Source organism: Spodoptera frugiperda, chromosome 16 (genome assembly GCF_023101765.2).
Source record: "Spodoptera frugiperda isolate SF20-4 chromosome 16, AGI-APGP_CSIRO_Sfru_2.0, whole genome shotgun sequence".
Taxonomy (NCBI): Eukaryota; Metazoa; Arthropoda; class Insecta; order Lepidoptera; family Noctuidae; genus Spodoptera; species Spodoptera frugiperda.
In genome coordinates this window covers 1,744,700-1,771,756 of record NC_064227.1, presented here as the reverse complement: position 1 = coordinate 1,771,756, position 27,057 = coordinate 1,744,700, and the positions used below count along the sequence as shown (strand labels likewise).

General features: G+C 38.4%; 1 protein-coding gene across 18 annotated transcripts in view; it reads left to right on the top strand.

The window, feature by feature from the left end:
* The window catches only part of LOC118280811 (inositol 1,4,5-trisphosphate receptor), a 92,639-nt gene that overhangs the window by 13,802 nt on the left and 51,780 nt on the right, over positions 1-27,057 (top strand). For all 18 annotated transcript variants that reach the window (XM_050699551.1, XM_050699548.1, XM_050699550.1 and 15 more), the window contains exons 2-8: positions 17,533-17,653; positions 20,800-20,870; positions 21,211-21,326; positions 23,079-23,198; positions 23,773-23,890; positions 24,877-24,989; positions 26,450-26,680. In XM_050699551.1, coding sequence (XP_050555508.1) covers positions 17,571-17,653; positions 20,800-20,870; positions 21,211-21,326; positions 23,079-23,198; positions 23,773-23,890; positions 24,877-24,989; positions 26,450-26,680 — 852 coding nt within the window. In that variant the 5' untranslated portion in view covers positions 17,533-17,570. The remainder of the gene's footprint in view (positions 1-17,532; positions 17,654-20,799; positions 20,871-21,210; positions 21,327-23,078; positions 23,199-23,772; positions 23,891-24,876; positions 24,990-26,449; positions 26,681-27,057) is intronic.

The following is a 27,057-nucleotide window of genomic DNA, read 5'->3' as shown; positions in this document are numbered from 1 at the left end:
AATATTAAGTATCTGGGTGATTATGCTAGCAAAATGGTTGTCAAAGTCAAAATTATTTATTTCAAAGGCACTTTTGAACGTCAAAGCAAATATTACATTAAATAAATAAAAAAAAAAATTACAATGTCTGTCTGTCTGTCGGTCAGTCCTCTAGTAAAGCTATTTATTGATATAGGGACTAATTATTTGTAGCTGGTAGACGATCAAATTCTGGAGCATGGGAGTAAAATCTTAAATTCTATTCCCCAGTTACACTCAAAATGAGTAATAATAGATCAGCTAACAATATCAAGAAGCTTCTTCTTCAAGAAAAGAGCGTATTCCTTTTAAAAAGACTGGCAACGCACCTATGGCTCCTCTGGTGTTGCGGGTGTCCTTGAGCGGCGCTGATCGCTTACCATCAGTTGATCCGTCTGCTCGTTTGCCTTGTTCCATAAAAAAACGCAGAAAAGACAACTACAAGATTGAATTGAATTCAAGTGAAGATTGAAGTGCTTGGCTCATTTGGCTAACTATGACGCTAAAACACAGAGTAGGCAGTTAGTTTATAAGTCCAAAATAACATAACCTGGAAACCCTTGAAGCATTGAACAATGAACAAACCTAATTTCATAACTGTATGGTAGAGAAAGCATTTTCTTGACAGGCACATTAAACGTTTAAACACAAGAAGGATAGTAAGATTTATCGAGCCAGTGAATTAGATAATCTCCGGAGATTATGATCCGTGAATCTGGTAATTCTTAAGAGAATTTCGTGGAAGACTAATTAGTTTTAAGATGGATCTTATGGAACAGAAGAAAAAGTTTTGCAAAGGAATGTCTGAATTAATGAAGGAATGAAGCAATAAATTATAACGTAAATTTTGAAGCATCACAGCTGTGTGTAAATCTACTGAAGATTTTTTGCCTCGTGTGAGAATCAATGCAACGTCACGCCTTTTATCCGAGAAGGGGTAGGCAGAGGTGCACATTGTGACACGTAATGCCGCTATACAATGTACTCCCACATTTTACCGTGTACGTGTGAGAATCAAACCACCAAATAACTCAGTCTGTAATGAGGTTGTCTACCTAAACTTTGACCTTACAATAAAATGTTAAATGCAGATACGTTTTCCTGTTGTGACTTATTAGAATAATATTGAAGATGACTAGTTTTTATTTTAATGTTTTTCTTGTAGATTATTTTTAAATATTAGACACACACATTTTATTGTGGGGTCAACCCCACAATAAAATGTTAAATGCAGATACGTTTTCCTGTTGTGACTTATTAGAATAATATTGAAGATGACTAGTTTTTATTTTAATGTTTTTCTTGTAGATTATTTTTAAATATTAGACACGTATTTTTTATTTACTTACGGAAACAAATACTTTCGGAGATATATCGATTTGAAATATCGCGTGCCGTCATTCTAGGTACATTTTATACGTAGAAATGATGTATTTACTTCCTTCCTTTTTTTTCTACCTGAATGCCTAATAACTGGGCTGATTGTACTTCATAGAATTACTTCTGAAACTGAACCTGAGCTACGGACAACTTAGCGGGTTACCGGGGCTCCAGCTCAAAGCAGAAATAGGAACTGAATGGTTTTTAATCAGTAAGAATGTTCAACGTGGGAAAAGTCATTTAATGATCCTACACACCCAAAATTACGCAGAAAAGAAGATGGAAACTGATTTATAATCCGATTGAGACATAACTCGAAGGAATACTATACGTACGTATAATGAGAGCAAATAGAGGTGATACGATATGGCTAAGTAAATGCCATAATATCTCCAAAAGTAAGAAGCTCAGCTTTCTTGAAATTCTCCGTATGTAAGAATTAGTACCGCTTGTAGGAGACGTGGCACTCATTGTGTGACATGCGCCGTGCTCTTTAATATTTCGCCTAATTGGACTTATATATGTTCAAGTCACGTCCAACCATTTCGTTGTTAGATATCTCGTTAGTTTTCGACTCTCGATTTAGTTGTTATGTTTAGTTTGATTGCTAACCTGGTGGTCTTGTCGCAGGTTATTATTCCTCTTGTAAGAATGTCTTTGGAAAATGTTTGGAGAAAACAGGTACATGTCCTTTGTGTTATGTCTCTATTTTATGTTCATTTTTAGCTAATTATCTCTTCTATCTACCGAAATGACCCGTGTTTTTAGTGACCCTATTAATAATTAACCCAATATATTTGAAGCTAGTTTTTCTAAAATCCATATACAATGTGTCCCTGAAATCGATGTCTAAATGGCACCAAGTGATCGGCAAGGTTCCAACATCATCTAGTGCCATTTGGACGTCCACTTCAGGGACACCCAGTATAATAAAATGGTTACAAAATGCATTTTTTTTTCCTTGCATAATTACACGGATTTGTAAGCTAATCATCGAGATTATGTGATTGAATGACGTAGTCTACAAAATGGATTACTTATGTTATAAATCAGAAGATTTGGGTGTCCGTTCAACCGAGCTAATCTTTGAAATCGGTTGTGGGATTTGAGAAAATCGCATTTAGCGGTCTTATTTTTGTGTCTGATTTTTAACGTCCCAGATTCAGAGAGACTTTGAAGTTTCATTATACCTTACAATACTTTTTAATATACGCAAAAAACACACGATTGTGTGATTTTCCGCTCTATACCAACAATTTTCTAATTGTCACCTAAGGCAATGCAATAGAGTTCCAAATTTAGCCAAAGCAATTTCTTTATCCTTAGACCTTAGGGTCCGAATTAATTAACACTACAAGGATACGAATAACCCACATCTAAGCCACGTCTGCTTGGCCAACTGCTACCTAATCCCTTAGGATATTGCTCTAATTGGACAACAGGATAGTTTTAGCTTCAAGGTTGTAAGGAACTGCAGGATTGTGTTGAAGTTTCTCGAAGTTCGCTACAGTTCATCTATAAAGTTAAATAGCTATTTCTCATTTTGAGCTCTCGGAGAAAGAAAATATGTCCTATATTTCCTTTTCACAAAAATAGGCACACAGATATGAATGATGAACACCTATCTACATCAAACACTGAATGATGCAATACTTTACACCATCTGAGACAAAAACCTGTGATGTTAAATCCCTGTAATTACGACGCGCTTCAAACCAGAACAGGTGGACGGTTCTTAATGGTGAAAGGGCCTCTTCTGAAAACCTCACTGTAGAATGTATAGGCAAAGTAATTTGTTTGCGACCATCTTCAAAACCATTTCGATCGTGAAACCAAAAATATAAAATGAAACCTATGAGTTTTGATATTGAGTTTGAGTTGACACAAACGTTGTTTTGCCTTACAAATTATTTCGTTCAAGATTTTCAGATTTTCAGACACACAGGGTATGGAAAATAGATAGTAGCCGATTCTCAGACCTGAATACGCATATAAAATTTGGTAAAAACGGTAAAACCGTTTCAAAGGAGTACGGTAACTAAAATTGTGCTAGGAGTGTAGTTTTTTGATGACCAGATCTTATAATTATAAATTTCAATTAAGATTTCATGGAAACGAAGTAACTTGTCAGTTCAGTAAATCTTCAGCGGCAAGAATTATTGTATTTAATATTCTACGACGCTGGTTGCGATCGATGCTGGTTGGGTGCTTAGGTATTTCGAGATTGGCGAGTACTTACATCAACTGTAAAGCTGTAACTCCCGCTTGTTGTATGTACAAACATCTTGCTAATCGTTACAGCTCAAAATATCAATTGGACATCTCACAATGGCACTTGCTATAAATGTCGGACTGTTTCAATAATGGCTCTGTTCTTCAGCATTTGACAACATCACATCAAAAGCCTATAAGAGTCCACTGAAGAGCAAATGCCTCTCCTCGCACGGAGAAGGTTTGAGTATTAATCACCACGCTTGCTCAAGGCGAGTGGGCATGTGACAAGATATGAAATATTATGTTGTAGGTAAAGCTTCAGTAACTGATTAATGAGGAAACTCAGCTAATTTCAAACCATGCTAAGGACCCGCATCCATCAGCATTATCATTATATCCACAACGCAAGCGAATGTAGATACATTCGCATACTAGTGAATGATATTTTTTACTGACTTCAATAAAAATAGGAGTTACTAATTTCGGATGTTTATTTTTTATTTATCACCGTTTACTCCGCCATATAGTCGGTGCCATAAGCTCATAACAAAATAATATAATTAAATGGTCACAAAATTGTAAACAGCTTACACATTCATTAGGAATCTCTTAAGGATTTAATAAATTATTTTGTTTAGAACTTATGGCACCAATGACTTCTCCCGCCTTGGGCGAAGTGAAAGGGAGTGTCAGACTTTTGCTGACTAAAAACCACCCCGTTCCTACTTGCTTTTCGAGCCGGAGCCCCGGTAAACCCGCTGGGAAGTCCGCAGCTCTGGCTAACCAATCTGTGGATGGATAACCAGTCAATACGTAGTTATAACAGTAATTTTTGCTTTTTAGTTTTTACTTTTTGTTTGTTTTTCGTTTTTGAAGTCTGTTTTCTGTCAAGTACCCATTGCCAACATCACTAATGAAAATGTAGATGAGGCAAAATAAACATTTTTAAAGGCAAGGTCCCTTTGGACGTCCATCATTACAGACAAACAAACAGGGATATTTTTACTAATCCTTTGTACTTTGAAGGGAGACTGTGGATACTTGTATGTAACTAGTATTCATTGTTCTCTGACAAGTGTGTGGTGTTCCGCGGATTATCTACGCCTTTAAAGCATTAACTGCCGAAAGGAAACTGTTGAAGGCAAATCCTCCGCTAAGCGTCGTCGGTTGCCATTGACCGACGTGGCGGTTAACGTGTTAACTGTGATTATATCTTTTAAGAGAAGTTAATGGATAAATAAATTATTGGAAAAGTTATTCAACTTCTACTGTGTATAAAAAATCCGTGACTATATTATAAAAAATCCCCCACTTTTTATAATTTGTAAAATTATTCCTCTGACTTGATATAAGTGCTTCAAGTATTGATAAAATTACCTATCAAAGGAGTATTCTATCGTAGCGAACAACCCTGAAACAAGATTACACGGTCAAGAGAATGCAAATCCAGGTCACTTGGCTAACAAAAAAGCAGAAATATCTTCCAAAGGCTCCCCTATTTATACCTTATGGGCCCTACTTGACGCTTGATTAGGCATAATACGCACCCACTCATGCCCATGTATTGATTGGCATTATCTCCGCCCTGCGTTAGGTGTTAAATGCTAGTTCAAGATAATATTTGCTAACTGATGGCTGCTTTCACGTTTGCCTTTTCGGAAACAGATTAAACACATTGTGGTCGGATTTTGGAGACCCCTTTTTCAATGTTCATTTGTGAACGTGAACTCATTCAGTGCTGTGATCGAAATGTTACCTTCCGAAGTTCATTGTTCATTGTGTTTGTACTGTTTTGTCTATGGGTATGTTGACATTCCGGTTTCATTAGTTTAAATATCTCTGAAAATAAGACAAATTTTTACCACAGCGAATTTCTGGTGAATAATTTGTCCTAAATTCTGGTTTTCGGTGACAGAATGTCTTCCTTTTTCTTTAGCTACTGTTACGTGCAAACATTCTGAATATTTTATAGCACGAATAAAACGCGCCTAAAACCCGGGCACGTTCCAACGCTATAAGAAGCGACAAGTGCTTATAAAAATGTGGTTATGTGGCAACAGGTGGCTCTTAACAACCCTAACCTTGCCCAAACACGATAGCACTTCAAAGTAACATTGTTTAGCAATTCGATTCCTTTTATCTCAAAAACATTTCTTTGCTCAAGAATACCATCTTTTAACTCAATACTTTTCGCATGAAACTGACGATTCCTTTCATAAGACTTGACATATCCAATTTACTAGATGAAAAATGGGGTCTTCAAAAAACGAATGTGTATTTAAAGGTGACACGTTAAGGTTGATTATCGCCCAACGATTAGATCTTGAACTCAGTGCCAGCGTTTCAGATGGTCATAAGTGAAAATCGAAAGATAATATGCTCCTGTGTGATCTGTCTCTTTGCTGTAGTGATTTGTTGTTACTTCATAGACGTGAAACGCGCGTGGTATAAACTTGTGCTGCATACGTTTTATATCGTGTGTGATCTGTTGAAACTGCTTATGAAATTGGTTGAGCTTGATATGAATTGAAGATGGAATGATATTTATAGGTAAGTTTATCGTCAGAATGATGTGATTGTTGTCAATTTTGATAAGGTTGAAATACCTTTTTTGTGGGGGGAAAATCATCCAATGACTTCTCTCGCTTTAGGTGAGGCGTGAGGGAGTGTCAGACTATTTCTGACTAAAAATCACCCCGTTCCTACTCCTTCTATAAGCCGGAGCCCGGTAACCATTTACGTTATCCGCAGCAGTTAATTGGAAAAGGTATTGTTAGCATTTTTTGTAGGTCTTGTCTTACACTATTTTTACCATCCCCGATTTAGATACACCTAAATAAATAAAATTTCTCGTATTCCGTACTCCTTGTTCTACGTTGTACCCACGTTATTATAAGGGGATCGAGACTTATACCTATGTATGTAATCTGAGTAGAAATAGGTATCTACCCTACGGTCCGAAGTTCCGAACATAATATTGTCCTTAAAATCCGAATAATATCCCTTGGGAAAACTTCTACAAAAACAGCGAAAGAAATGAAATTATCTTACTAACATTATTAATGCGAAAGTTTGTAAGTTTGTGTTTGTGATAATGTTTGGTACTCAATCACGTCAAAATGGCTGAAACAACGCTTTAAAAAAGGGATCGGGCTGAAATTTGGAACAGAGGAAGAGATTGTGGTTTGAAATAACACATATGCGAATATGCATATGCTTTTTATCCCACTAGAAAGCGGTGGAAGCTGCTGGCAGAAGCTAGTCTACGTTAAATATGTCTATGAAAAACTGTTTACCTTGTCTTTAAGAAAAATGTTTTCTATCTCGGCACGACTAACTGATTCGTTGCGTAGTTTTTACTGCAGTTTAATGAGTCCACAAGAGTAAGCTACTGAACTATTGTGTTTTATGTTTCCGTTGACGCTTATTTCGAAGTTTTCGCTCAGTATTACGATAACTGGTCGAGACCGATGGATTGAAGCCGGATTCTAGTTATTTACAGGATATTTTGGATTCACTTCACTTTTAACTTTGCTTTGACGTTCTACAAAATCAATATTTGTCGTATGTCTTAAATGGATGTTTACACTACCTAGCTTTTTGACTAACAACTCGCGCAAAACGTTCTTTTTTATGGTATAAGCCGGTAAACGAGCAGACGGATCACGTAATGGTAAGCAATTGCCGCCGCCAATAGACACCGGAAACACCAGAGGCGTTACAAGTGTGTTACCGGCCTTTTGGGTGTTAGGAAATTAAGAATTGTGGAATGGGTGTAATTGGAGCTCCGGTAACCTCACTCACACAACGAAACACAACGCAAGCGTTGTTTCACGTCGGTTTTCAGTGAGGCCGTGGTATCATTCCGGTCGAGCCGGCCCATTCGTGCCGATACGTGGCTCTCCCACAGTTAATCTTTTGTAAATGTTGTTCGTATTAAAACATATGTTTGTGGTTTTACAATTGATGTTGGGATTTCTAAAGTCAGCATAAAAAGTCGGTTTTAAACCACATTTACTCTACTGTACTCTTCTCTGTTCTGTGAAGCTAACCAGAAATACGTTTGGAAACATTCGTAACTACAGTTGTAATGTTTATGTGATGGACACGAGCTACTGTTTACCTGCCAACGAGAGTGGCGAATGTTTGTCAATTAGGAAGCGCCTACAAACAGACAAACGTATTTACCTAATTGTTGATTCCTAACATCAAAGTCGTTCATGCTTTGAACTGAACGATTTAAATTGGTCTGAAGTTACAATAATAGCTCTCTTATTATTGTTTATACAAGTGGTCTATTGAGACGGTTGTGTGGAAGATTGGAAGCTTTTAAACCAACCGTTTCTACATCTTTATCTGCTGATGGATCGATACTTTTTTAACTTCTGAAGTTTTGTGATTCGGAGCACTTTTTACTATTAAGACATTGTCGCTATTTACATCTTCAAGTTGATTAATGTGTTACTCAATACAATTCTTTTAATACCTATGGGAATTTGAGTCTAAAGATGATTATTATTCTTCACATCATCATCATCACGCCTTTTATTCCCAAAGGGGTAGGCAGAGGTGCACATTATGGCACTTAATGCCACTGTACAATGTATATCCACTTTTCAGCGTTGGTTTTATGAGTCACATGTAATAGGGGGTGAACCTATTGCCATATACTGGGAAAAATTCCAGACGTCGTGCTTCTACTGACAAAATCCGAAAAAAGCCTAATAATACTTTGCCCGACCAATCTTATTCTTAACACGTAAAAGTTTTGACAAAATACCTATTGTGTCTTTTGCTGACTAGAATCCCACCTCACTAAAACCTGATTCACCTTCAAGTCAATTTATTTTACATGCCGCCCGCCCCTACCTAACTCCTTTATTACTATTCAACCCTTGTTTTACAGGGTTCTTTATTTTTCTTGTTTCTTTCGCCGTTTTACTTTGGATAGAATTTATAGGAAATCGAATGCCGTCGGTGAAGCCGTAACCCTTTCGAATGAAGTACGGTAGTGTAGAATTGATTGAATCAGTAAATTCGGAGAGTGAATAACAAGATGTTGATGTATTTGACGAATTTGAGTTGGATCTTGGATTTGTTTTCAAATTCTAAATCAAGTCTTGTGTGGTTGTGTTGGACAATCAGGGTACTTAAATACTGTTATTGGAAGTAAGGATCAAATCGAACTAGGGAATAGAGTGAGATAATGTTCTAATCTTTTGTATTTGAGGATATTGTTAATCGAATTCTTTCAGACTACCAAATTTTCATCTTGTTCAGTGATTTTCCATTTAACGCTAAGTTCAGATGGCAGCCAGGTGCTCGTTTTGATAACGCCCGTTTAAATTCACATAGATTTTTTGCACTTGTTCTCGACCTTTAGGGGTGGGCACGGGTAGGGTGGCACGTGTGTGTCCGAGTTCTACATCAGTCAGTCTCTCTACCATTCGTGGACAAAAACTAAGCAAGATAGACGTGACGGACGTGACAATCAATGTCAAAGCGACATTTGCGCAGGGTCGTGAACGAGTGTTTTTCCACCAGAGATGTGCTATGTAGCTATGCTACGAAGATGTAATAGCTAAGCTGTGAAATATGTGACCGTTTTCAAGTTGAGTATGCGATGTATCTAGTATGCGAAGTATCTATAGTATACATCCATTGCACGTATCTATCCATACAAAAACATAGTTTAACTGAGTCCGTTTCCACTAGTGCTAAGCTATGTGTGCCAATAACTATGATTGGTGGAAGTCCAAACGCGTCCACAGCGACGTAGCATAGGACATCTCTGTTGGAAAAGCACACTAAGACTCATTTGTTACCCCAGTCACAAAATTCCAATTAGTATAAATCAAGCAAAAAAGGGTATACGAATATCTTTATAAGTTACCTATTCCACATTTAGTTATCAAGTTATCTGAACCAAAAAGTTATTATCTATAGTTATTACAATTTAATATCGAATAACGTTATCACTTTCTCTGACATTTGATATCGATCCAGTCGACTGAAACTTCGCCTTTGTTGAGGTACGCAGGTTCGACCTCCTTTCCAAGTAATGATTTACGATTGTTTGCCACTCTGTATAATACAAGTGTTACCCCTATGTAGGGGTAAGTCAGTAGCGTGATGTTGTAATAGACATGTCGTGCGAGTCATTTTCAATTTGTTTTTTAGTTAACGGTCAGTCATGCTATTACACTAGTAACAAAATTGTACAACATTGATTTCATGATTGCATATTTTGACCAGTTTATTTTGTTTGATTCTGATTTTGTCATCTACACTATTGCAGATAATATCTGCAATCAGTAATTGCTTTTTATTTTAATGTCCGTCTTGTAGATTATTTTAATATATTAGACACATATTTTGTATTTTCTTCATAAACAAACACTTTCGGAGAAATATCGATTTGAAATATCGCATGATGTCATTTCTAGGTACGTTTTATACGTAAAAATGATGTAATTGCTCCCACTGCTATTATCTTTTATGACAAAATTTTCAGCCCTATTATAATTTTGCTACCATTATAATAACAGACTAACGTCCGTTTTGACTAACCACCCAAACTAAAAGGTTTTGCATGACTGTTATATTTATCAGGGAAAACCGCCAGGCATGTTCTAGCGTGTATGCGACAAAACTGTAGTTATCCTTACCTGTTCACGTCACCGAGCATTTACCAAAATTCATATTTTATTTATTCTGTTTCCGTGTCCCTGCCGGTTATGTCTTATTGCTGTGATAGTGAATTGCATGATCTTTTCGTTCTATTCACACGATTGTTCCTCTTAATTTAGTGTAGACATATATATTTTTTTATTTTATAGTCGTGTGCTATGATACTTGTCAGGGCGGTTAAATGGTTAAGCTGCTCGGTAAAAAGATTATCCAAGTCTTAAAAATCCGCAATAGCTACTTTCTTATCCAGAATTCATTATGAATTTTTCCTTCAATTTGGAACTAAAAACACGAACTTGACCTATAAATCTGCTATCTTTATTAACCTAAGTATGTGTAAACAAAACATATCAAAACATTAAACAAGAACGTTTCTATCCCATTGTATGTGTTCACGTAAACAGTTCTATTTTAGTATCTCAACTACATCATACCCATAATCTTGTTCTTAATGTTTTTCCAGAATAGACTGATGACTCGCTTCTGCCAGCGGCTTTTCCCGCATTCCTCTGAGATAAAAAGTAGTCTATAATTGTTGTTCCAGAACGTAATCTACCTCTGTTCGGAATTTCATTCCAATCCCTTCAGCCGTTTGGATGTTGTTGAGTAACAAACATACATACAAAAAAACACACAAACTTTCGCATTTATAATATTAGTAAGATACTGTAAAACGCTGGGTAAACTGTGAAATAGGGATGATGACGGGGTATGAAAATTAAAAATCTATTTAGTCCGTCAGTTAGGTAATGAAAAAATATTAGACACGTAATTTTTTATTTTGTCATATAAGATAACAATACTTAGATAAAACGAATCAAAGTTTATGAGTCACCTAAATCATTTCTACATATAGAATGCAACTAGAAGTGACATCATGCGATATTTTAAATCAATAAATATTTGAAAGTATTTGTTTCCGTAAGAAAATAAATATTACGTGTCTAATGTTTTAAAATAATCTACAAGACGGACATTAAAATAAAAATTACTCATCTACCCTATTGTTGATATAATGATCAATGGGATATTATGTAGCTACCCTATACAGCCTTTTTACGACGTGAGGGCTTTCAGTCCTCGCTTCGAAAGCTCCATTTTTTATGAGAATGAATGCCGATTGACTGAGTGAAGATTTAAAGCTTGATTGCTTAGAACCAGTAAGAGCTTCTTATAAAGAATCTCAGTTGAAAAGTTCCCTGAAGGAATAGGCATCTGCATTGTACGTGTATTTTCCCACTTTTTATGAATGCGCAAAGGCTTTTTATCGTACTCCCTCGCCGATTTCACCCGCTGCTCTGCTCTAATTGGTTGCAGCGTGATTTTTTATAGGCTATAGCTTCTCTTAATAAATAGGCGGTACTTACTTACAAGTGCGTTGCCGGCCTTTTGGGTGTTAGGAATATAAGGGTTATTGGAGAATCGGGGTCTGCGAAGATCGGGAAGGGGGATAATTGGGCCTTCTGCAACCTCACGCACACAACGCAAGCGTTGTTTCACGTCGGTTTTCAGTGAGGCCGTGTTATCACCTCGGTTGAGCCAGTCTATTCGTGCCGAAGCAAGGCTCTCCCACACTATTTTACGATAGAATACTGGACAATGGACATACATACATGCTAGTGCTATTATTCCATCATCCCGACATCCCGTTATGTAATGCCTGACCACGGTCGTATGTATTTACATTCTGCAATCAAAATAAATTGCATAGATTGCACGTTATAACCACTGTCTCGATTCGTATTTCTAGCTTCAGCTAGCTAGTACGAACAGTATTGAACATCTGTTTAGATGTAATATGTTTTACTTGGTTTTTCCACAAGCTGTAAGATTTTATTTAATTATGCGATGTGTGTACCGCCGACCGCGGTTTCACATGCGCTTTTTTATTTATTTATTTTTCTATTCTATTTTAAAGCGTCTTCTTTAATCTTTAATCGATTGAGCTGAAAGTTTGTACATGTTTAAATGTTTATTGTGTTCATTATTTGTCTCAAAGAGTGGACGAATACTAAGTATTTATCCATCTTGAATATTTATCCGAAAACCACCAGGCGAGACACCAAACTTCGACCTATCACATGTACATAAATAATTACTAAACTAGTATTCAAATGTTCTTGAACGAGTTGGAATGTTTGGACTCGTACAAGACCTTTAAAAACAATGGAAATTATTATGTGCTTCAAAAAGTACAAAAAATACGTCTAAGCCTATACTCTATATTTATTCCTTTTAAAATAAGATTTACATACTATATTTTTTCTGAAAAAAGTTGGCAACCCTAGCGTCCTGGTCGTTGATTTAATGTGGCTCTGGTCGTTCTTTTTCCTATACAAATTTCGGGGGGTTTTCCACCACTGTTTGCATCGTACATCCGAAATTTTGCATGCTATCGTTTTGACTCATCATGAAGTTTGTCGGTACGGTTTTAGAATTTTAAAATAATAAGCCGCCAAAGTCTTAGATTTCCTGGCATTTTTAGCGCAACTTTGGGTGCAAATAAATAACAATACAAGCGCAAAGTCTTATTTTACTGTAAATTTGTCATATTTCCTGGTCTCGCTTTCCCCGCGGAGAAAAATATCTTCATAATACTATTTAATGAGTATGTAATGAAATATAGAGACCAGATTGGCGATATATTAAAGAAGGGCCAAATTTAAAGTACCCTTAACCGACGAGCATGCATAAAAAGACTGATGACTGTTGATGAAGCGAAAGAGGTAAGTATGTAAGATTCGTAGCAATTGGCGGTCCATTGTCTCTGCCTAGTGCCTACCCCCATGGGAGACGGGCGTGAATTCATGTATGGATGAATTTAATGAGTATGTCTCACACACTACAGTTTTCGGGTGGAACAGCATGCATATTTGACAAACCGACAAGCAAGTTCGAGCCGCCGACTACACAGCTCTTAAAGTTTCTTACTCTATCCACATTTTATTTAGTCGATATAGTCTACAAATGCCCGGTGAATGGTAATTCCACTCAAAACATGCCATTCATAAATAAAGAAATGTATTCGCGTGTAAATGTATACCCCTGCATGTAACAGGTGGTATAATTTTAAACATGAATGTAATACCTGTGGTAATACAATGTTCAAATGGCCTTGACCTTATTCGAAGTCCATATTTACTTCGTACATGTCGATTCCTAATACCGACAAAATACACATTTTTCAAAATCACGTTCATATAGTATATCCTAGCATCGGTCTGTTCTAAGATAATATTCTTATTACTTTATGGTATAAACCGGTAAATAAGTAGACGGATCACCTGATGGTAAGCAATCGCCGCCGCCCGTGGATACCTGAAATACCAGAGGCGTTACAAGGGCGTTGCCGGCCTTTTGACAGCTAGGAATTAAAGGGCTGCTGGGGTATCACAAGATTGAGGACGGAGTAATTGGGCCTCTGGTAACCTCACTCACTATTGGTTTTCTTTAAGGCCGTAGTATCAGTAGAAGCATGACTCTCCCACACTTAAATACACAAATAACGTAGATGAGGAACAACATAGCTACACGTTGGTTAACACTGTACATGCGTTGCCAACTGATCGCAGACCGTATAAATAAACAGGCGGCTTCCGTTTTTTGAAGCAGGATTCCATGACAATATTGATAATAAACTTTGAAATATGCTAACTGACAAATATGTATTATTAATGCAAAAGATAGTGTGTCCGTATGTTTGTTACTCAATCACGTCAAAAGGGTTGGGATGAATTTGGAACAGCCTAGGTTATCGTCTGATTGGTTTGTATAAGCTACTTTTTATCCCACGGAAATGCAGGCGAAGCTGTTGGCAGAATCTAGTAACCCTATCATTTAAAAAAGTACGCTGTCTTCATTACTTTACTTATCATATGATAAGTAACGCACTTTACTATGTGAAAAAAATTACGAAGCCCAATGAGTTAAAACTCAGTACTCAAGCATGAGTTTGCGAGGTTCCGAAACTAAGGCAAGTACCAATGTGACTTTTTCAAGTTTTGATATGTACTAAGTACGTACGTAGTAAAGAAATTAGTACTTAATTTGGACGCCAGTGACAGACAGTGAAGGAAAACATCGTGAGGAAACCTGGGCTTATAATATCATTTAATCGCCAATCCGGTTTGAGTAGGGCTGGTGATTAACGCTAATTCCTTCTCCGTGTGAGAAGCGGCCTTTGCTCAGCAGTAGGATATTTAAAGGCTGATACAATTTAGAAAACGGTGACTCAACCCTTTGACTATTTTATGCTTCATTCTTTTATCGATTAACTGTCAACCTTTGTTACTGAAACAGACCCGCTACACTTCAAACTGTTTTGTCGGAAATTATACTCTAAGGTCTATGGAAAAGAGTCCAATTTATAGGTTAATAATCCTTTTGGGGAGTAGAGCCCGGGTGTCATCACTGTGAGGACCGCCCGGAGGACACGGTAGAACATACGGTGGCGGTGTGCCCTGCGTGGGCTGAGCACCGCCAAGTCCTCAGGGATGTGGTCGGCGACGGCGACCTCTCGCGCCCGGCACTGGTTCAGGCCATGGTGCGGAGCGAGAGGGACTGGGATGCCGTCTCCTCCTTCTGCGAAGCAGTCATGCTAGCTAAGGAGGAGGCGGGGCGCGTGAGAGAACAAACCTCCTCACGCCCCAGCCGTCGCGAAAGACACTCCGGGCGTAGGGGATCCCGAGACGATCTCCAAGCGAGCAAGGGTAGCTCACCGCCCGAACAGAACCAGACCCGTGCGTGCGGCGCGTCGCGTTCCGCGCGCGCCTCAAAGAGCCATCAGACCACCACAGATGGGGCCCAACAGGGCTGATGCCTGATCCGGAGCTGCGGACTACCTAGCGGGTTTACCGGGGCTCCGGCTCGAAAAGCAGGAGAAGGAACGGGGTGGTTTTTAGTCAGTAAGAGTCTGACACTCCCTCTCGCCTCGCCCAAGGCGAGAAAAGTCATTGGATGATTTTCCCCCACAAAAAAAAAAAAAAAAAAAAAAAAGGTCTATGGAAAAGGGTCCTTTTTACATAACTAATCCTTTTGAGGCATAGAGAGGGAATACTGCAAAAAGAAAATAAAAAACTGACTTCAAAAACTAAAAACAAGTAAATCTACAAAAACAAATTCGTTTGTATTTCTACATAACATACAGACGAATTGAGATGATCCTTTTTTTAAGGATGTCAAAATAAGTAAAAAATACTTATTGTAAAATATAACAAAATTTGTATCATAGCAAATATTTAAATTCCTTGCTATGATATCCCAGACTGCGTAGACCTGAACAGTTAGCATAAAACAAAAACACACGTCAAAGAGTAGATAATTATGTTGATCCGGAGCTGCGGACTACCTAGCAGGTTTACCGGGGCTCCGGCTCAAAAAGCAGGAGTAGGAACGGGGTGGTTTTTAGTCAGTAAGAGTCTGACACTCCCTATCACCTTGCTCAAGGCGGGAGAAGTCATTAGATGGGTTTCCCCCATCAAAACACAGGCTTGAACTGTAAGCTTAAAACAAAAACCTGCACGTGTAGGAGTAAGTATGTAAGTCACAAGTTAATTAAACACTCCGCATTCGTCAAAAATTGTTTCATAAAATCTTATCCAAAATGTTTTATGTAAGGTATGTGTTATTGTATATGTACCAGCATTTCATAAGAGGCTTACGTGAAACAAAGTCACGTACGCCGTACTTATATTAACTTATAATATTTATAAGTTATGAGCCTCCCACGTTACATGAAGAAATGTCTTGGGTAGGTAGTACTTTGGATCTGTCTAGTACAGGGATGACGACGTAGGAACGGGGTGGTTTTTAGTCAGTAAGAGTCTGACACTCCCTTTCGCCTCGCCATGATTTTCCACTCTTAAAAAAAAGAAGGATATTGACGTAAAGGTTCTCCATCTTTGGTCTAGTCTATTCTAAAATTATAAAAACTTTTCATAACAAAGAAACTAGTAAATAATTGTACGGAGTTTGAAATTGCTCCCGTCGTAAAACTAGCTTGGGACAAAAAGTAGCTTGTGTATGATCTGTAATAACTTCCAGACCATAATCTATCCCTGTTCCAAATTCCATCCCGACCGCTTCAGTCATTTTCATGTGATTAAATAACAAATATAGAAACAATTTAACTCACAAAGATACTACAATATATTAAAAGATTTTAAAATATAACCGAAATGTACCTAACCGGATTTTTTTGTTATCACACACACCCCTAGCAACTTCAGTGTAGTCTGTAAACTTAGTTCGGAATTTCGGAACCATCAATTTTGCAACGTTACGGGAATGTGGCGTTCGTAGACTGAAACTACGAGTAAATTCAGTTTGTTACCGAGCCCTAAGTGAGTGATTTGTTTTTACGTTATCGCGATCGAAACGTTAGCCGCGTTCTGCCCTGAATATTTTTAGCCCTGTTCACTTAGTATGAGTTTGCTTTACTCTGATTTGCCGGTTAGAATAAACCAACCAATCAGAGCACCGAACGCACTCTCGTTTCGATTACTTTAAACGTAAAGCAAACACGTACTTAGGATACTGATTGATTAGCCAATCAGAGCGCCGAACGTCATAAAGTTGTGGATCGCTTTAACGTAAAACAAACTCGCACTACGCATTCTTAATTTTGAAAGTATGGCGTATAACAGAATTTAATGACCACCACTGATTAATGGCAATATACATACATGATTATGAATCAATTCACGGTTTTGTGCCGCCGGCCGTCGCACCATGTCCATGATACATCATCTCAGCAACCGTGTCAGCAAAACTGACTCAACTACGCCCCCTTCAGCGACCTAACCGAACTATTGACTTAAGGATATTATGTCATTGTCATATTACTTATAACAGCTGGATGGCCATTGTTTCTTAGTACGATTTTTTTGTTTTTTGAGGGGGGAATATCATCCAATGACTTCTCTCGCCTTGGGCGAGGCGAGAGGGAATGTCAGACTTTTACTGACTAAAAACCACCGCGTTCCTTCTCCTGCTTTGAGCCGGAGCCCCGGTAACCTTTTACGTTGTCCGCAGCTGACCGAACTATTGACTTAAGGATATTATGTCATTGTCATATAACTTATAACTACAGTCGTTAGCCAATGGATGACAGTGTATCGTACTTAGAAACAATAGCCATCTTCCACATACATAATTATCTTATTTTGATATTCGAATAAAAAAAATAATATGTATTGATTTTTTTTTCTAAAGTTGTTTGTATTGTTGCAGGTGTTGTTGCATGGTGGGGGTAAGGAGAAGGTGCAGTCATGGGAGACAGTTTCTTGCACCTGGGGGACATTGTCTCCCTGCACGCGGAGGGCACCGTATCAGGATTCCTCAGTACCTTAGGGTAAGTCTTCATACCTATACTGTTAATCTGACGATGGAAATCAGAAATCAGAGCGATACCTATCTAATATAAATATGTACAAAATTAAGAGGCTTTTCCAGTATTTTCGGAAGAGTTTAGGTTAGACATTTTTAGGGTGATGTGTTTTGCTACGTTCCTGTGGATGCATGCGTTTAGCTTCCACCAATCATATTCATTGGCAGCTACTTTGCGGCGGCACATCTTCATAGCATAACTTACTCGCACTTAGCTTAGTATCAGTAGAAACGATCACATAGTTTCACAGCTTCGCTATTACATCTTCGCAGCATAGCTACATAGCACATCTCTGGTGGAAAAGCACTCTTATAGTTGTACTGTACTGTTTTTCGATGTCCGCGACTAATGCTATTAGCTCTTTTGGATCGAGGAAAATACCGGGAACAAACACTAAATAATGTACTGTCCAAAACAAGAATTGAAAAAAGTGAAACCTTGCCTGACATTGAGAAATTTCCGCAATATTTCATATCCATTTACTTTCTGATCCAAATTACACCCTTTTTAAACGCCACATGTCGATACCAGCTCTTTCAACCTAACAATACTAATGATATTTTAACAATAGAGGTGAAATCAACCCTGCTTTTATAATAACCACCTAAATAAGACTTTACTACATCGTAATAAAGAAGCTTTTTCGTTGCTCATTGCAGTAGATATGTCTTTTCGAATAATGCCAGTACAAGTGACTATGTAATGGATCGAAGAAATGACTATACATGTAAAAGAAACACCTATTGATAACATCAATTGTTTGTATACAAGAGCCATGCACGAATGGCTCGGCTCAACCGGAGTGATACCACTGCCTTACAGTTTTTTTTTTGATGAGCGAAAATAATCCAGTTACTCCTCCCGTCTTGGGTAAGGCGAGAGGGAGTATCAGACTCTTACTGACTAAAAACCACCCCGTTCCTACTCCTGTTTTTCGAGCCGGAGCCCCGGTAACCCGCTAGGCAGTCTGCTGCTGGCCGATTCTTGCTTTGTCTTTTACCGCATGAGTGAGGTTACCGAAGACCCTATTCCTCCCCTGTCCGATTTCTACAATCCCTAAATCCCCAATCCTAAAATACCAAACACTAAGGCCAGCACAGGCCGTACTTGCAACTCAACTCAAGGTGTGTTATGTGTTCCTAACAAATTACTTCCGAAGTATTTCTTACAAACATTGACAGAATCTAGTAGTTAAATGTAAAAGTAGCTTACGTCAGTGTCTAGTGACGTCATAACATAGTAACAATTAAAGTTTATAAATAAAATACAGGTTTGATTGTAATTAATTATACATTTAATTGGTTTTTTTTTGTTAACCCACGTCATTTGACGTAAGTGTATTACACATATGTATATGTATAATATGGGACAACAAATGTATTTATGTTAACGTCGGGCTGAATTCCCGCGCCGGCGAAATGAGTACTATTAGCCTGGAGTCCGTAAGTTCGGTGGTCTTTCAACTCCGTGGCTCGGAAACCTCGGAAGCCATTATTCCTACGCCTAACCTCTCTGGTTCTATCGGTCTGCCGTCTCATCGGGTTTAGAGAGTGAGGGAACAGAGAGTGCACCTGCATTTGCGCACACACTTGTGCACTATAATATCTCCTGCGTAGTGGGCTAGTAATAGTAGTCGCGTTAGACAGACTGGCCACCGTGATCGAAATCGATCGGGGGTTTTATTATTATGTATTTATATCGTTAGCCAATCGATGGACCAATCCAACATCATATCACTACATATAAAAATACATAATTCCAAAAATGTTTCATACACATATTTCAAAGTTTCAGGCGTGTTATCAAACATCACTTGGATCACTTACATAAAAACTTTGAGATAAACTTGTCCCTGTTTACCCAAATCAAGGGAAAGTTAAAAAGTTGGCTGGGCAGAGAAACACGACGGTCCCTTGGCTAATGATATCTCAAAGTTGTCGGAAACTTTGTTTCTTCACCTGCTCCCGAACGGAGATGGCCTAAAATTGCTCCAAGCAATAAAATTGTTGCTAAATATCATACAGGGCAAAGGAAGTTTAAGTAAAATGATTTTAAATGACATCTTGCTACCTAATATTATGTTGTTACATTAAAAAACTATAATAAGCTTTAAGAATACCTGCACACGTTCGTACTTCTTAAGCTTCTTCTTCTTGGAGTCTGTGGCTTTTCTTCTCTCTTCTCCAGTTCTTAGAATAAAAAAGACACCCGTAACACCAGAAGCGTTACAAGTGCGTGGCCGGCCTTTTCGGGGTTAGGAATATTTTCTGTGAGGCCATAGTATCACTCGGGTCGAACTGGCCCATTCGTGCCGATACATGGCTCTCCCACACCTAAGGTTACACATGTGATTTTACGTGAAATAGTTACAAATAAATCGTAGATACTTAAATACTTTACATACATTTTCGCACTTAAAGCATTTGTAAAAGTAAAGCAAGTGAAATAAGCACTCCACTAAAATTCTCTAGGTTTACTGTGAAGAACTAGAGCGTTACAGTATACTATTGTGCTTCAAACCGCAAAACCGGATCCGAGATTTGAGCCGGAAGAGAAACAGATGCGGTTACATCGACAAACCGGGGCACGGCGTTCAATTTGTACTGAACCCATTGTTTTAGTATCAAGAACTGTTTGTTTAAGATTTCTGAATGAATTGCTGAGGAATGTCTGCCGTGGTTCTTCGCCATTCGCTAAAAACCACGTATGTACTGTCATAGTGGGTAATCTTTTTTTTATGAAGTATACAAAAGAATGGAGAAAATCTCTACTAGTTTCGAGTCATACCAAGACTCTTGTTCAATGAGTAAGGAGCGCGGCGTGGCCACGTCGTGCGGTCAACTGGTGATTTTATTGACTGCCATGCAAATTATACCAAGTTATTTTATCCGCGGAGAAGTAATACATTGTTTATGGACTCATCCTCAACAGCCTATAATTATGCTCACTGCCGTGCAAAGGATGGAAAAGACATGATTCACCACGTTTGTTAAAGGCGTGTTGGCAATATAGACTTTACGTGAGTAAGGCGATAACTTAATAATTAATTATGTCTCACGAAAGTTATAATGAAATAAATGATTTGACTTTATCCCTTTGATTGTCCACAGGTTGGTAGATGACAGGTGTGTGGTTTGCCCGGAAGCGGGGGACCTGACTGATCCGCCCAAAAAGTTCCGGGGTAAGTATTTGGCCATTCAATCATTTCTCTGTGGTTATTATATCAATACACTATTCTGTCTACTACATTAAATTCACTGAGGGATGTGGAAACTATCATGTTTTCTCGTAGTGTGAATAAGTCGTATCATCGCTTTTATTTCCATTTAAATAATGGATAAAGCTAGATTGCTCCAAGTACATTTCAGACGGCATAATAAAAACCGAATCGGGAGGTTTTAGCGGTTCGTAAAAATTTTATGTGCTCGTACTGAACTTTATGTCAACATGACCCTCTTACTTGGAGATTTACGCCCGTATTTATAGACAAATAAAGATCATAATCGTCTAAATATTTTCAGATTGCCTGTTCAAAATATGCCCTATGAACCGTTACTCCGCTCAGAAGCAATTCTGGAATACAGCCAAACAGTCTGCAAACTCAAACACTGACACAGGGCTGCTTAAGAGGTTACATGTAAGTACAATCAATCTGACTGGAGTGATACCATCGACCTCATCAGAAAACCGATCATGAAACTTTTAAAAGGCCGGCAAGACGTCCACTGCTCAACATAAGCCGCTGATCGCTTACCATCAGACTTCCATAACCTCACAGAAAACCGACGTGAAACAACGCGTGCGTTGTGTTTCGACTTGAGTGAGGTTACTGGAGTCCAAATTGCACCCTCCTTAATTTCCTTAATTCCCGAATCCCCAAGTATCCTGAAATTCCTAACCCACTAAAACCCCGGAAATACGGACTTGTAAAGCCTCTGGTGTGTCGTGTGTTCATGTGCAGTGCCGATTGCTTACGAGTACCATGCTTACCATCAGGTGAATACAGATTGGACCATCGTTGAATGCGGGCTATTGCCATTATATGAAATGATAAAAAAAGAAATGCTTTATATAGGTTAATGAGTTCCTTTTCTTTGATAATGAGCCCATTTACCTGTCACCAAATACTAAATTATGGTTATTGGATGACCTAATTTTTCGGTGATTCCCTTTGAAATATGGATATGGTCGGTTATTATTCGTCAAATAAAAAAATACGATTAAAATATTTGTAATTTTTTTTTCTGGTAGATTTTGTAGATACAGTTTTCTGGGTTAGAGAGGGAGAAACTGCGGTCTCTGAATCTCTTACCAGTTGTGCAAATTATGACAAACCCTTTTATGTAAAGTAGGCTGAAATTGTAACAGTGGACTGTCATAGCTGTTGCAACGTCAAGCCTTTTATCCCCGAAGGGGTAGACAGAGGTGCACATTAATTCCGCAAAGTACAATGTACACCCACTTTTCACCATGATGCTAATAAATTAACGAACTATCCTATACAAATTATTCGATTTGAACCCTACTGGGTCCAAAGATTAGCGGTTTCACGGTTCAATCCATCGGCTCAAAAACCCTCAAATAAACAATCACTAAAACATTTATTTCACCTCAGAATAACCACTAAATCAATCCGTTTTAAGAACCCACAAATTAAAAACCATTCGTGACGTAATAAATTCAGAGATTACAACATCAAACAAGTAAATAGTATCATTATGAAGATATATCACCTGTTTATGGGCAATCAGTCTTTATGTACTATTTATTAGAGACTATTATCGTAAACTTCTGTGTGTTGATTTATGAAAACGAACGAATGTTTTTATAGAAGTCGCATCGTAGATCGTAGTTGCGGCACCCGAGCACGGGTTAAAAGTAATATAAACGTCATAACACTGCACTTCAATCATGGATCAGGCACAGCATTTTTTGTGTTGGAATGGTGGTGCGCGCGCCGCCAGCGTGCTTGCAGCCTTTTTGTAATTACTTTATGAAATATATCATATGATATACGACTATAAAAGTTCAAAACATCAATTTAATTGCTGCATTGGAGCGGTACCTAGTGTGTTATGTCCTTCAAGCTTGCTGTTTACGACACATCATCTGACGAATGCATGCAACCTACAATTGACACAAAAATGCGGCCTATAAATAACAATATTAGTAGTTTTTGTAGGTTGTATGTATTCGTCGAATGACCCACGACGGATCCGCTTGAGCGATGCGATATGACGCCTTTGTCCTGAAAAAAGTCTATGAAAATATCGGTTTTAGAACATTTCTCAGTAAACCGTGATTTTTTAGTTAATTTCGTATGCCTCACGATAGTTATTACCGCAAATATTTACTTACTTAACATTTTCTATCTCTTTCTTTCCCACAGCATGCTGCTGAGATAGAAAAAAAGCAAAATGAGTTGGAGAACAAGAAGCTACTCGGGACTGTCGTGCAGTACGGAAGCGTACTACAACTGCTGCACGTCAAGTCTAATAAATACCTTACTGTAAGTAACATCGACCTTATTGCTTTGGAAATAAAGACGTTAACAACAGTGTCGCGTCATGTGACCAATACGGCATCATTTCTCTATGACTGTTTCCTTATCATCTAGTCCGATCATTTGTCTAATAGGGTAGATGACTAGTTTGTATTTGAATATCTGTCCAGTAGATTTTTTATTTTCTTTCAAAAACAAAAGCTAAAATAACTAAATTAGGATTATTAGTTTGTTTTCATGTTTTTGGTTTTAATAGAGCATTTTTGGTTTTAATAATGAATTAATAAAAAATATTAAAATGGTGTAAACAGTTCTAAATTACGTGAAAACACAACAAAATGTTGTTCCTATTCACCCCTGATTTGTTTCTATTCACCCCGTTTTACGGTTTCTAATAATTTTTTCATTACTTATCTGACGGACTAAATAGATTTTTCATGTCCCTGTGACATGTGTTGTATCTATTGTAGATCCTGGCTTACAGGAGTTGCAGCGGTTTTGGGAGGCTGTGGTGGGCTTGACCCATTAAAAAAGCTAGTGTTTAATATAGATTAATATAAGTAAATATTATTATTTGCAGGTAAATAAAAGACTGCCCGCGTTGCTGGAAAAGAACGCCATGCGTGTACACCTTGACGCCAACGGCAACGAGGGTTCTTGGTTTTACGTTATGCCCTTCTACAAATTGCGTTCCACTGGTAAGATGGCAGTCATATTACAGTACTCTTAACGGATCTTGGCAGGTCTGAACTACGTGCAGAAGGCTGCGCAATAAGTCTTTTTAGAACCAAATGGTGGCATGAGGCGAGGTGCGGGGGCGGCGATCTAGGCTAGAGATTGACCATTTCTAAATACAATTGACCCTTTACACTTATTCTGCACGTAACTCTCTCAGTACTCTCGTTGAGAGTACTGTAACAGTAATGCACCCACGATACAGGAGAAAATTCTAGTGTAGAGTAGAGAAAAAGTGTAACGAATGTAACGTCACGCCTTTTATCCCCGAAGGGGTAGGCAGAGGTGCACATTACGGCACTTAATGCCACTATACAATGTACAATTGTACACCCACATTTCACCATTTATGTTGTAAGTTCCATGTAATAGGTGGTGAGCCTATTGCCATATACCGGGCACATTTCTAGACTCCGTGCTATCACTGAGAAATTTTCGAAAAAAGCCCAGTAATACTTCGCCCGACCCGGGAATCGAACCCGAGACCCCTTGCCCGGTAGTCGCACTTGCAACCACTCGGCCAACGAGGCAGTCACGACACAGGAGAAAACCCTAGTGTAGGACAAAAATAAAAATGTTATAAGAAATATACCAGACCATCATACCAGACCAATGTCTGATGACTCAATAAGCATCGCTAAATTAAGATACATATGTCGATGTAACAACGCCATAGAGTCTAGACTAATAAATAAAATTGGAGTGTCTGTTTGTAATATTGAAATAACCGCTATTTACTACATGCATAATATGAATATACTTACGATACATACACCAAAGTAGTATTTTTGTCGGTCTGTTTGTTCTGGCTAATCTCTGAAATGGCTGGACCAATTTTGACGGGACTTTTATTGGCAGGTAGCTGGTGTACTAAGGAGTAACTTAGGCTACTTTTATTATTTTATTTAGAATTATATGTTGTTCAAAGTGCGATGTTGTTGGGTTGCAGGTGATAACGTAGTAGTCGGAGACAAGGTAATCATGAACCCCGTTAACGCCGGCCAACAAGTCCTACACGTCTCATCCAATCACGAACTGCCTGATAACGTTGGCTGTATGGAGGTAAGCAGGCTACTGTCTAATAAACACCTCATATGTGTGTCACAATCTTGGTAATTATAGAGTAGGTAGCTGACTGCACGGTTCCCGCGAGCAACCGACTGTTACACGACGTGTAGCGGGTCCGATTCCCGCACGCAGCAACTCTTTTTGTGATCCATAAGTTGTTGTTTCGGTTCTGTTTATTACAATATGTGACAGTATTTGGCAACATGTAGGCGCGATATAGGTAATCCACCTACGGAGAAGCGCAAGGGTAACCGGGGCTAAGCATAAGTTTCAAGAAGGAACGGGGTCGTTTTTGGTCAGTAACACGATCTAGAAGCGAACGCGAAGCTGTGCGGTGACACGCGAATTGAACGCGATGCGGTGTGACCAAGTCAATTGATCGCACACCGCATCCCACGTGCGGTTGGTCACGTCAATAGATTTTGACAGTTTGTTGTTTTCGCGCCGCTCCGCACAGAATGGCCTCATGTAAAATGTCGCGTACGAATCTATATCTCGCCTCAACCGATATATATCTCCCTTCCCCCTTAAAAAGGCATCATATAATACACTGCAGGGCAAAAACCTCAATTACTGCTCTCATTCTAACAGGAGGACGTCCTGATCTCCTCCACCGTAGCTGGACAAGCCTGCTCAGTCCAGCTATATGTCTTATACACAGGAAATACAAAAGATAATGTCAGTTATATACGTTGTAGATTGCCAGGACTTCAGATTGTGTTGCATTGTACTTAAAGTCCATTTTTGCTTGACTACCTAGTACCTGACTGTATCTATTAAACGCTAGAAACGAGTATGGCAAAAAGCAAAAGTTTCATGTGTATTGAGATTTTGGAACATATACATTAGGTTCATTTTTGTTTGGCTACGAAGGTTAGAGTAGAAAGCCAGGAGTTCATAATTATGTATTTGGATTTTATTGCGCTTATTTAAAGTCAATTTTTGTTAAAAAAGGTCATTGATATTAGTGGTAGATTTGCTAGTTATTAAAATAATCTAAGCTCATTATGTGAAGGAGTATGTCTTATTATACTTTAAAGCGAAAGTTAAACGTAAAGCAAACTCTTACTAAGGGTACTGAATGATTTTAAGCTATTGCATAGCTTCTATCGCGGGCCTTGAGCGTGGAGACCGAATCCAGAAATTCCGTAACGAAAAAAACCTAACACCCCCCACTCTTAGAACAATTTGACAGTTTATAATTGAAGTGGCGCCGTCTGGCAGCTTGACAAAAAAGTTCAACCAAAACTTAACAGGTGGCGTTACTATCGCATATAATAATATATAAAAATTGTAATTGCATAAGTTGATAAAAAATGCTATGCAATAGCTTTACCGCGGCAGTCTCCGAGTGCCACACGTATTTTTTATCGTCAAGTGTTCTATAAAACCCTTAGCACGAGACAAACAAGTTTTAAAGAAAGAGAACTCAATAAACGATGTGAACATTACAGGTGAATGTGGTCAACTCTTCGACGTCATGGAAGGTGACGTTGTTCCTAGAACACAAGGAGAACCAGGAGGAGATCTTGAAGGGTGGGGACGTGGTGAGGCTGTTCCACGCTGAACAGGAGAAGTTCCTCACCATGGATGAGTACCAGAAGCGGCAGCACGTGTTCCTGAGGACCACGGGACGGTCTAGTGCTACAGCTGCGACCAGCAGTAAGGCGTTGTGGGAGATTGAGGTTAGAGATATTCCCGAAAAAAATATAATAAAGATTAACAATGTCTATCTGTCGGTCAGTTCTCTAGTGAAGCTATTTGCTCGTTCCAAAGTGTAGATTCCTATGGAGAAGAATGAGCAAGAAACTCCATAGGTGACTCTTTTTCAATCAGATTCACAATACAATTCTTGGTTACATTGTTTCGATTGCTATGGAAAGTAAATTATCCGACTAATATCGAACCCGAATCTGACTTAAAATTCGATTTGTCTCCATCAAAGGATTTAACGTAATAACAACTTGCACTCAGCACTCTGGGAGGGAATGGGAGAGGCATATGTTCAGCAGAGGACGCTTTGTGGCTGACGATGATGTGTTTTCTGAATGTACTTATTGGA